Source organism: Formica exsecta, unplaced genomic scaffold (assembly GCF_003651465.1).
Source record: "Formica exsecta isolate Colony F162 unplaced genomic scaffold, ASM365146v1 scaffold218, whole genome shotgun sequence".
Classification (NCBI taxonomy): domain Eukaryota; kingdom Metazoa; phylum Arthropoda; class Insecta; order Hymenoptera; family Formicidae; genus Formica; species Formica exsecta.
In genome coordinates, this window is record NW_021849477.1 from 844183 (window position 1) to 857470 (window position 13288).

The 13288-nt window shown below is 41.8% G+C and overlaps 2 protein-coding genes across 4 annotated transcripts in view; one reads left to right on the forward strand and one right to left on the reverse strand.

Moving 5' to 3' along the window:
* LOC115235369 (RING finger protein 17-like) overlaps positions 1–13288 on the reverse strand; it is a 147449-nt gene that overhangs the window by 103424 nt on the left and 30737 nt on the right. The window lies entirely within an intron of this gene.
* Positions 6733–13288, forward strand: part of LOC115235372 — a 35324-nt gene continuing 28768 nt past the window's right edge. Inside the window, exon 1 of the mRNA XM_029807117.1 lies at positions 6733–7075. Within this exon, the coding sequence (XP_029662977.1) occupies positions 7015–7075 (61 nt within the window). The 5' untranslated portion in view covers positions 6733–7014. The remainder of the gene's footprint in view (positions 7076–13288) is intronic.

The window sequence follows — 13288 nt, forward strand, 5'->3', positions numbered from 1 at the left end:
TACATACGTATAATTAAAACATTTTCACTCGCTACAGTTTCCCGTTATTTCGCCGGGTCCGCCGATGCAGATGCGAAACCGGAGATGAGTCTGACCGGAATAAACACATCGGGAATAGACTTTCTACCATCTTCGCGCGTGCCTTTTTCGTCGAGATTTTGTGGGTCAGTATTACTTTGACCGCGTGATGCTGCGTGTGTAAGTGTCTCGAGACACGCATGAAAGCAGGATTATTGTCAAAGATTTCATTCCACAAAAAACGCATCTCGTGATAAATAAAAAAATAAAAAATTTTTTTATTCTTAAATTTTCACATTTAAGTAGAACATGTATATCAAGAATTATAAAAAATCAAAGGCTTCTTTAAAATTAATTGTTTAATATATAATGGCACACAATAACGAGATTAAGACGAGGCTTTGAGCGTTATACGAGAGCGCATATCTTTCGACAGAAATCGACGAAATTCGACGCACCGACGATTATAAACGCTGGTACGATCAGCTTACAGTGAGGTTCATGTAAATTTCAGGAAGATTTCCGAGCGGATATTTCGTGTGATGGCGCCGCCGCGGCGCGAGAAAATCTCTATCGGATGATTCGTCGATGGCTAATGGCCATTCAGCCGGAGCCGATGCACGTGCAATGTGAATTTAATTTGGTATACCTGGATATTGCCGGCGCTAACGCGTCCATACCTATCCTAAAACGCCAGCAAGTCTCACATACGAAAAAGGAAATCAATTAATAAATAATAACGATCCATTTTCCGCCGCGCGGAAATATCGAATGTATATCCAAAAAGCAATATCACTTAAAGCATATTAATTATATTCCAATAACACGTCTTGCGCAAATCCTTAATTCCATGTGCAAAAAAAATTCGCTTACAAATTGAAAATAATGTCGATACAAACTTATAAATGCCATTTTATATGTAAAATTTATGAATAAATATAATTATTGTAAATATATATATATAGACAATAATATTAAATTAAGGTCTGAAATTTTATCTATTAATCTATATCTATTATTTAAATAAGTGCAACATAAACTTGCAGCCATTGCATTGCTGTTTAATGCGATTTAATTAAAACGCTAAATAATAGTTAAGCTAGAAACGCGTTAGTGAAGGGCATGATCTTTCAAAATATGTCGGCGTGAGAGCAATTTTTAAAATGTAAAAAGTAATAAATGAGCAATTTAATATACATATAACTATTTGTATCTCCGATATACGACGTGCGTAATATTGATCATCAAACATGACACAAGTAAAGCAAATAGATAAATGAAAATGAGAAACAATTGCTCGATCAAATGCATAGCTGATATTGAATGATATTTAGTCGGTAATATCAATGACGTGTGGCATGTAGAGATTTCGATCTCGAAATGATGCGTATATCGAGTGTTCCGAAAGATACGCAACACAGCGACAACAGATATCTCGCGTATAATTCGCATTATTTTTGTTATTATTTTTTCGTTCTTTCTCTCCGTCTTTATCTTTCTTTCTCTCTCTTTCGCAATGCCGAATCTCTTTCAAATAAATTCGCAGAGCAAAATTCAGACGCGGTACACACCTTTTTAGGAAACTCCGTATATAACCCGACGTTTCGCGAATTTTTCCCGGTCGTGAAGCGCTCCGTGCCGTTGAAAAATACTCGCGACAGTTTCGCGCAAATTCTTTTTATTACGAAAAGATGGAAAGCGAGTCCCGTTGGAAAAATAAAGAGCGGCTCCACGTTCCCGCGCGAAAAAGGAGCCTCGCGTGAGAATGACGATCGTTATCTCGCGCAGGAAATTCAGACGTCGCGTGAATTAGCATGAATTCAATTAAAGTCTTGAAAAGAAAATTCGATAAAAGTGCAGTCTTCAATTGTCGTCAGACGAAATAAATCGTTTTCTATTTTGAAAGCGCGATTCTTTGTCTCGAGTGATGACAGCCCCGTCTCGAAAGAACGTATCACAAAAGTTATAATATATCATTCAGGTCCGTGTAGTTTGTCGAACTTCTTATTCCGAGTAGAAAGTGATGGATTCAACTGCTGGTTACGTGATGAACATGTCCTGGCCTTGAAATAATTGGAGCCTTGGGAGCCCGTGAAAGTGACGAGATAAATACATGATAAACACGATTGACAGATTTTTTTTAGAAAATACGAAATACCTATTAGTTCAAGAAAGAGAGAGAGAAACTGAAATTTCGTCATGTGAGATAACGTACTTTCTAAAATAATTTCAATTGCAATGTAAAGAGATATGTATTACTTTGAGCATTAATTTGTAATCGTTTTAATCTTAAATATGAATTATTTTTTAATGTCATGTATAGGAATTATCATCATTTTCCAAATGATAGAACATCCAAAATAGCAGACGTTTATTGCTGATTCTTTAATACGCGCATTCTTATCATAATATGCTTACGATGATAGATGGAACTGGTAAATCTGCGGAGCGCCGCAAATGTTCGTAAAAAAAAGAACATGAAAAGTCAGATTTGGATCGTATCCAAATGTAATTGATTTCATCGCGCGCGAGAATATCGCACGAACACCGAAAGTTTAAGCAATCATTTTGTCATGCCAGAATTCATATCGTTACGATGAATGGGAAACGGCGTTCCGCTCTTGCATAATGTTAATACAAAACGCGTTCTCGACAAAATATAAGACTGTTCGAGATGTATTATTATTGATCCGCGTCTCGGTATTGAATCACATCAATCCGGATTTCATCAAAGTAATTCAGCGTAAAGGTAAAATGATCAAGATATGTCGGAGAAGACCAACGCGATATAGTATCCTAGAATAAGAATCACAGAGTAAACTACAGATTTTGTTTCGGTGCCTCAGGCAAAATGATCTATCTAACTTGTATCTTAAATTGGCCTTGAACTTGTAATAGTGACATGCGTCCGCATACATGACTTAAAGTGTCTTTCACGAATTGACAATACGTTATGTAATCATTAAATATACACACTCAAGATAAAACTCAAAGCTAGCACATACATATATATATATATATATATATATATATATAAATTGTTTTATGATTAATATAAAAATAATATAATTTATAATTTATATAAAAAATTACATTAAGAAGAATATTGTTTTCAGAACTAATTTTATATTATAAAGAATATATGTAAAAAGAAATGATATTCCGTGCAAAGTGAATAAAAAAATTACACAACGATCTTCAAATGATTGAGGAAGGTGAAAGGAGAGTAGCTTTTTAACGGTAATGAAGACGGCGCAATATAAAGTACGCTGCGATGCGCGTGAATTGATTATAAATGTATTTTATCTAACGAGAATATTCTTGATTAATACTCGAAGGAAAGAAAGTTTCGCGTTAAGGCTACAATTCGTTACGTCTCTTTAAAATAAGAGAGCACTCGCGACGTGGGCCAAATTAACAGTACGTGAGATGTTAAGCGGGGGGGGAGGGAACTTTAATATACAACGTCGTTGTCCTTATGAAACGTCGGAGAAAGTTGGTAAAATGTTTTCCTCGGGTAGATCGCGAAGGCGATGGAAACACGAGCGACGGAGCACAACGGAGGTTAAAATTTCATGCAACCTCGCCTAGGTTACACGTGAGGAGCCGTGCTCTCGAAACAAAAGAGACGTGACGTAAGCAATTGCGAGCGCGTGCCGTTCCGACCTCGCGTTCTCTGCCACGGAGATGCATTGTATCGTGATAATGAAAGTGAATTGCAACAACCGTGCAATAGTTGTACAAAGCTACCTTGAGGGAACAACGCGAAAAAATACCGAGAGAAAATTTCGGTTATTTCTTTTTAAATAATTTTAGAGAGAAAAAGAGAACATTCGCGCGTCATTGATTATTATACATATAAATTACTAATCCAATCAATAATTAAAATTTTTTACTTCCGGCTGAGTCGATTGTTAAAATTAAATTCCGCACAATGCGAAATTCACATCGCGAATTCGACGCTTTCCCTAAAGAACGCCTAAAGAGTGCCTTGTGATACGCTAACTAGCATTTAAATGTAAATGTCTATTCATTTGCATGTTTGACTTGTTTTCGTTGTAACTTTTTTTCAGTCTGTCGACAATATGTTCTCTGTGATACAAGTAATTCGCGATTTTACTCACGAGATTTGTGTTCGCATAAATGTTTATATAATTAAATTTTAACAAAACTAGTAGTAATAAAATTGTAGTACATTCACTTTTTGTTTATTTTACCGTCTTTCGCTGATTCTCTACTCTCTCGTAACGTAAAACTTTGAATTTCATTGGAAAATATGTCGCGTGATAATGGGTCAAACAGTCGGAGATGTAAACTTTCGTAATGCAGGATTCCGCGGTGCAACGGAACATATTCATCGTTCACGCCCTTTTATCGGAGGCGACTAGGTCGTCCTCTTTTCTCATCCTCCACCAACCGGTATAACTGGCAAGTTTCAAGTGTCGTTGGAGAGACTGTTGCTCGCGTTGTGCTTTCTCCGTCCTTCTCCGGTCGCCCGTGCTGGCATTTCGAAACGGAAGAGACAAAGAGCTCGAAGTCGCGGAACAATGAGACCTGATATCGCACAGTTGAACTACGTATACTACTGCTACTGCTACTACTACTACTACTACTCTTCTCCCTCGCGTTTTCACGCCGACATCGTCGACGTGTCGACCCGTGTGTTATTGTGCGCACATCGGGGGGACGTTTACCTAATGGCGTACAATTATCGTCCCTGAAAAACTCAACCCCGCGCCATCAGACGGTCCTTTCTTTTCCATCCCTCCCATCCCAGCTTTATGGAATCAACGTTTTAGCGCCCTCTCCGGATGTAATTAATCCTCGACGCGCCGTTAACCGTTGAAGATGAGCGCAAATGTTTAAACGTAAATTTCTGCGTTTTCTTATAATCGCGACGAACAGAGGTTTCGTGTTTTATTCGCGCGATGCGAAAATGCAAATTCGCGTATTTTCAGCGTTTCGGATCCTTTTATTTTCTTCCTCGTTCGCATCGCGTAGACGACAAAACTTTCACGATACGACGACGTTGGCGGAAACCACCGAAATTCCGACGGCTTATATAAGGTCGCTTTAATTGTCCCGGGTGCGTGTGCTCGTTATGCACGACGGAGACAATTTCCGCGTTCGTGAACATGCCGCTACATGAATCGTAACTGACTCTTTCGGCGAAGGGATGATTAATTCTGCCATGACCGCGCGACCAACCGGATTGTCTGTGCTTTCGTTACGAATGGAAATTTTTGTTTAATTTGACCGGCAGCCGCACACCTGAAAAAATAGCGCCGATAACGGCAGCATCAGCAGCCGCGGCAGTAATTGTCGACCGTTGCTGCGGATCTGTTGTCCGGCGAAGCTCGTTTTTTTCCCCGATTCGTCCCGTCGCTTCTCCCATTTCTCGATTAATTTTCGCGCCCCCACATCCTGCTTCTCTCCTCCTCTCGTCCTCCTTCTCTTCACCAGTTACATATATCCGATAGGAAATCGCTGCCATATTACTATGCATTCGCGGAATGGCCATTTACGAGACATCTTCCGCCACAGTTTTAATGATCTGATGCAAGAGAATGGGATTCTTTTCTACGCGGAAACTCTAATCGTCGCATTTAGAGCACGGACTCTCTTGCCTCTCTCTTAAACTGCGCTCGTGCTTTTCCCGTTGGATATAGTAAGATTCAACGTTCGAACAAGTATGAGAATAATTTCTGCCACTACTTTTAATCGTAGGAATATAAAAATCATAAAAGTGATTGTTTGATTTCTGCTCATTTAACGTAGATCATCAATCTTCGTTTCTCTAGCGCAAATAATTTAATCTAATGGAAAGCTAGAGCATCTTATGAACCACGCCTAAAAAGTTCTCTTGGAAAATAATTAATGTAATCAGAAGTAGACAATTACGCGGTAATTACAACGAACGCTATGCAATTTCTCCTTTCGATACGCCTGCGAACTCTTTAGTTCGAGGTAACGCGCTTATGCTCGCGAGAGTTAATGCGAGCGATAAAACTAAAGTTGACGGCGCAGGAACGAGATTCATTGTCAGACGAGAATAAGAGACAGCCTCGTCGTGTGCATAGACATTATCTTAAGATTTCGCGCGAGAAAGGCAATGGAATTTAAAGGGTTGTAAACTCGGTTGAGTTTCACGTCCTTAACGAGAGATAGCACACGGGAATTTTGTTCCTTTGCGCGCAGCTTAGCTACACGTATCTCTTCTCGATAAAATATGCCATCGAATGTAAAATGCTGTGTGCATTCACAGCGAAATAATCAATATTTATTCATTTTGACAGACAGACGTTTTACGACGATCTCACTTAAGCATATAGACAATTGAGATTAACGAGATACGTTTTCTAACAATAAATCATTAGTAAATTTTACACTCTCTTAAATAAACCAAGCATAAGATCCTATAACGATCGAGAGATGAATAAAATTAATATTGATAATATATGATAAAAAGAGACATTATTATTTTTTTTTTTTAATATCAAACTGTCACATTAATTCCGTCTATTAAAGTAAACTGTGGGAGGAAACCTCAGTAAGGGCATTCGTCACGTACCATTTTTCTCTCCGAGCATGTCGATTAACATATCAAACGATCATTTTCGAGGTTTCAAAGCGTGTCGACTCGTCTCAACGCTCTTGCTCGTCCGAGAATCGTCGGTCGGCCGTGATCGTGCAGTGGGCGCTATCTCTTTCCCACCGGGCGGCGAAAGGCGACCGCGGCCGGCAAAAGCAAAAGTCAACGTACGTACATTCAGTTCCGCTCCGAGGCGGCGAGGATACTACCGACAGTGTGGCATCGAAAGGAGTCAGTTTCCGCGTAGTCTTCGGTACGTCGGTCACGCCAGGTGTTGTTTATCTACCTGTCCGCTCCGCGAATCTCTACATTACGCGTGAGGGAGAAAGAGAGTACAGAGAGACGTATACACTGACAATAAGAGGCAAACACGTACATATATACAAGAGAAGATCGTCAAGAAGATGCGTCCGTCGCACCGCGATGCTCATGCTCATCGCGTCCGAATCGCGCTGCTCTCGCTGGGTGAGTAAGAGAATCGCATGCAATTTGGCGGATTAGTTCTGTAGCAAGTTGTGCGCGGGCCAATCGGTAAATTTACGCTTCGATAGACGCGCCGAAGTTCTGCAACGAAACTTAGCCATCATCTCGGGAGGAAAGGATACGGTCGGACATGGCAATTGTGTAATCAGCGTAACATCCGATATTATAATACGGCACATAAAATGTAACGCTCGAACGTGTATCAACCGCCCAAGACGTTCCCATTGAACGCTTGGATGCTTAAAAATGTTAACTCTATTAGACATAATAAATAAATTTATAAATGGTCATTAATTAAACGAAGAGTGATCGATTGATCTTCATTACTTAAAGTTAATGTTAATTAACAATGAAAATTATTGATTAAATAATTATTATTAATATAAAGTGAGAAATATTACTTTGACCATTTTTGAATGGTCAAAGATGAAGCCTGCCGATTTTAGCTTATCGATCCGCAACATTAGCATGCTGTCATTGTCGAGATTATCGAGATGCATTCTCGAAATGCGAAACGCATGATCGCGCGGTGTAAAGTGCATATTCCAGAGCGCGGTGTAAACACGTGCTTCGTGACACGTGCCGAGATCCCGAGGGAATCTCTGGAGAATCGAGGACAACCGGTTAATGCCGTACTATATACATGCCCGTTTCTCCACAGATCGGAGAACCGCAAACCCCACAAGCTGGAGTCATATCTCCGGCTGACGTCAAGCATCGTCCCCGTCGTCGACGACGCCGACGTCGACAACGGCGACGACGGCGACAGCGGTGTCGGAACACCACGGGGAAATCAAGCGTTCTCCGCTTTTATTTGCATAAAATGATAGGACTGACCACGTCACGTTCGAAACGTCGGCCTCGCTGATTTTCCCTGCGAATTTTATTATTTCCCGGCACACGCTCGCCTATCTCCTTCCGTTCCGTGGCATTTCGATTTCGCGGAAACAACACGGCGACGACGGTCATTAAGTCGGATGCAAATGGGAGAGGAGCACGCGCGAAGAAATTCCCAACGCGAATCTTTCTCTCTCGGCGTGCCGCACAATTGAGTAAAATCGCAAACTTGAAAGACCGGAAGAGGAACGTAATTGCGAGTAAAGGAAAAGAAAATTCGAAAGTTTGGAAGGATGCCAAATATATACCTAACGCAAAAAAGTTTCCGTTGTAAATCTCTCGTCTTTATCGCAGCTCGGTGTTAACTAAGATCGCTCGTGTGCGAATCTTAAAGACCTTGCGAAATAAAGGACGAGTTTGCGGATAAAGAAAAAGGGTTCAGTGAACAAAGAATCTCGAGTGTCCAAATACGCGTCTGCAGTCTCGCGAATACATAAACTAAATTACGGATATTAAATTGCCACGCCTTCCCGCATCTAAAGGATGTCAAGGCGAGTGGCTTACGGTCGCGTTTTTTAATTTTTTTTTTTCGCTCACCGTTTACACAATCGCGCCAATTTCACGCGAACATTCCGCGTTCTCCGAAAAGGTGGAGTGTTCCGTGCACGACATCTCGTAAAATCCTTGAATAGCGTTCGCGTCGCGTCGCGCCGCGAAACGAGATTATAGCGAATTCGCGATAAAACCTCTGGCAGTACAAACTAATTCGCCGCTCGGATATTTTTAATTCGCGCGAGAGACTCGATGGGAAAAAGAATTAAAAAATAAAAAAGAGAGGAAAGAAAAATCGTTTTCGCCAACGATTGTAACCGGCGGGAGCGCGCGGAGAGCCGTATGTGCGCCTGTACAAACATTATCGGACCGAAATCCCGGCTCGGAATCCCAGCCGCCGCTATCGTCCCCGGCCTGCGCTATCCCGAGCAAGCCGGCACTTAATCCCGGCAAATATAGTCGGAATTCCGCGGCATTGTTGCGCGCATACGACGAGCAGATTCGAATATTACCGTTGGGCTCGTCATACTAATCGCTCTGTCGCTGAGCTATACTGCGATTAATTATCGGCTGAGCGCGTAATCCAGCTCGCGAGCGAGCGAAACTTGGGACGAAATCAATTTTCGTCGGATACAAATCCCTTTTGCTAAAAGCGTTATCCGGCGATCCCCAGTGATATTTCCGTTCGACAAACGTCATTGTCGTCATACAAATCCCGCGAAATATTAATCCTGCATGAACGCGAGCGAGACGGAACTGAATCGCGATATAACATGGGAGGATGTAGCTTTTCGTGTGTAAGATCTAAAACTAAAATTTAATTTAATTCTCTTTGTTTAAATTACGGTCGCGAGATTTAAGAGATTGGGCGCGTGTAAAATGCATTTAAAAGATAACTTTTGTGTTCTCAATACAAATGGAGTATCTTACAATTAGAGTAACTACAAATTAAGTGGAGAAGATACGGAGGCTGCCAACTCTGACAGTTAATTTTGGATACTCGCCAATGCTAGATATAAATCTGCAAGTGGCCAACCAAGATCAAGTAGCTGAAATATTTATGCGAGAGTCTAGACAGGATATTATGTAAATAGTGGAATTGGAGGATTTTCGGATCACTCGACCGATCGTGTCCTTGAATTAGCAAATCTCAAATTATAATATTCGAATTTACAATTTAAAATCTTATATGTAGGTCGAAATGTGAATAATAAAATCTTTCTCGTTACATCGCGGCTGCTTTTAAAGTAGCGATATTATGCGTTTTCCTTTGCGAAAATCAGTCGACGTCGACAGAACGACGACGGATCACCGATGAATTTTTCAGCGTGCTTAAACCAGAAATCCCTCGCTCGTCGAATATCAGAGTCGGTCCGAGGTAGTAGCGTCGATATCGATGCGCTCGAGCGTATCCATTAAATCGCTCGATATTGATAGTAGTTGTAAATACGGTACGTGAGCCAAAGATCCTTACGATCGCCCGTACAGCAAACGCTGACAAAGGTCTTCAGAAAACTCTGCGCGACTCTCTATCCACCTTTTTTCAGCGTGCTTAAACCAGAAATCCCTCGCTCGTCGAATATCAGAGTCGGTCCGAGGTAGTATCCGAGCGTCGATATCGATGCACTCGAGCGTATCCATTAAATCGCTCGATATTGATAGTAGTTGTAAATACGGTACGTGAGCCAAAGATCCTTACGATCGCCCGTACAGCAAACGCTGACAAAGGTCTTCAGAAAACTCTGCGCGACTCTCTATCCACCTCTTCGCGTTCCTTCCTTTCTACCCTGCAGAGAAGAGAAGAAAAGAGAAAGAGAGAGAAAAACGATCACCCCTCGCGTATACACACAAACGTCTCTCCCGATCATGAAACTCCGCGACGGTGTTTCATCGTGTTACGTGCTGGCTCGGGTCGTTTTTCTTCTTACAACGGAATCGATTTCCGCCGACGAGGCGACCGTAAAATTTAACGACGTTAATTCGGGGCCCGCCGGAAACCCGTATCGCTACGAGACAATCGTGTTCAAGTGCGTCGACTATCCCGGAAGAGGGTGTAAAATCGAACCTGCGCTAATTCGTCATCAGAGCTTAGCTTTAGAATTGAACTAAAATATTTTTCAGAGAAAAATTAAACGTAACATTTTGATAAAAAAAAATATTTTTATATCTCTAAAGAATATAATATATATATATAAAAGGAATAATTACACTTTTATGAGACCGATAACGGTCAATCTTTGACACGTAAATAGTGCGCCTTTTGACAAGGAACGGAAAATAAATATGGAAAATGGCACACGAGAGGTGTTCGCGCAATACTTTGTATGGAACGCGTGGGCGTTTACTCGAGGTACTTCAAAGAACTGTTCTCGTCCTTGTGTGCCACTGTAGCTTGCGTATCCTTTCGAATCTATCCTCCGATTCTCAAGCTTAGCGAGTGATAGAACTCTTGGTACCTTAGATCTTGTACTATTCACAGATCTTTTCTAGATTACGGCTATAACAAAAACCGAACGAGGCAAGCTTAGACTTGAAACAATCAGATTTGTACACGATCCTCCCGACTCGTTATCGGCGTTCCGTATCACCACATTTGTGCGATCGCGGCCTGAAATTCTCACTGCACGCAATCATACAAATAACTCTCGCACTCCCGCGTTTACTCGGAACGAATAGAAAAGATACGCATGACGAACCAGACGAAAGTTTATTTAACTGCGACGCCGGGGCCGCACGCGCGTTGAATCCCGCGTGCGACACAAGTAGTAATTTGTGTTCCCAACGAGTTTCTCTCACAGGTCGGTAACGAAATATCGAGTGTCTCGCGGCTTTCGCACGTGGGACTTAACAAGTTTACTTGTGCTCGCAGAATCGCGCCGAGATTCGTTAATGACGATGAGCGGAGGGGGGGAAAAAACGTGAGAAAAAAAAAATAAAGGTTGAGAGAAAGAGCTATAGACCGCGGCTTTTTCGCTCGACAACAAGACGCGTCGCGTCGCGACGTCGCGTGAAATTTGTACGCCGAGACAAAGGAAACGCACGCGATATCTTCAGATATTGCGATAAAGCACGCCGATCACGCATCGCGTGTCCGCAACGCGGGACACAGGAAGCCCGAATGCGTTTCCAAGCGTGTACGTGGGAAATCCTCGTTAACGTGGCACGATGATTTTCATGCGTTTTTACTTTCGTCCGCATGCTCCGAGCACAATGGCCCCACCCTCTTCTCCTCTGCCGCCAGATTTATAAGCAGTTCATTCCGTCTTCATCAATCTTACCGTGCGCGCCGAACGCTGCTCGCTTTGGGAAACGAGGCGAAACAATACATATTCGGATTTTGTATTAATTAATAAAAGACGGGAATCTTTTTCTCCTTCTCTTAATTGTTATATACAGATGAACCTTTAACAATGCATTTATATTTCTACGATTGCTTTTATATTCCTCGAAATTATATTCGAACAGAAATTCTCCAAGCGAGTCTCTGTAGCGTGGAAAACCGTCAACTGCGTAGGTTGAATAAAATAACGCATATAAATGTGTCGGAACGAACGGCGGAAGTGTAAAGCAGCATGTTCGGCGAAGATCGAAATTGCACGACTCACGCTGCAATGGGAGTTTTTCCATCCTCTATCGATCCGCATGCACCGTTCGTGCGTTTTCGCGCATAGTATAAGGTTTCGCATGGCAATCGCGCGGAGCGTATTATTATCCGTACACAAGTTCGCTTTTTCCCGCGTACGTTCGAGGAGTGTGTATACATCTTTCCCGCATCGAAAGAATCGTCTCCTTCAGCGTCCACATTTTCTGCATGGGAACGCGCGAGCGAGCAAACTCGCGCGTTGTGATTTCCATTCCCTGCATTTTATTTCCGCGGTTCTTTCTCTCTCTCTCTCTCTCTCTCTCTCTCTGTCTTTCTTTTCTACATCTTCGCTCGCGATCTCTACCTTCTCCTCTTGCAATTCCACGCATGGGGTTTCCGCCCCTTTATATTGGAGATCCGTAATATAAACATATATACTCGCGTATATCAGACTGCTTTCACCGCCGATTTAAATCGGTAATAACCGTTGTAATTAATGCAATCCGATTCGCTATTTCGCGAATTCTTATTCTGTGTTACGCTACAGCGTTATCGCGTGAAATTTACATAACATCGTTGTAGAGGAGTTACGTAGAGTGAAACTGTGCGGGAAACCGATATACGTTTGCTCAATAGAATCGAGAGTTTTGCACCGTTATGTACAGCCTATTTTTGAAATTAAACTTTATGCATAATAAATTATGTCGGTCCTCACCGAGATGCGATGAAAATGAAAATGCAAGACGACGGCGGGGAAAAGAAGACGAAGACACTGACGATGCGCGTTCGATAATACAATTTACAATCGCGAACGATGGCGTATAAATTTTTATGATGATCAAAGATGAGGTAACATAGCAGCCGCGTTTGATATAGCCATATATATCCAGGATGCTCGGCGCCAGGATACAATGTAAATTGTACGCGAAAGATGAATACCGATAAGGGCGATGTACATAGGCGTTTGATGACAACGTCGGTGATGGACGTGGCTCGAATTGAACGAACAATCTCCGTGCTCCATGAGCTCGCACAGAGTAACGTCAGCTCGGCTTAATCACTCGCGAACTAGCCGCGAAAATGAAATTTAACCCGGCATTAATCGCATTACGGCGACGCCTCTTCTCGTGGAAGAGACAGATTGATTGGTCTAGTTTTGTGCCGAAAAAAAAAAAAAAAAAAAAAAACTCTTTTTCGGAATAAGGGTTCTGTTTAAAAAAATA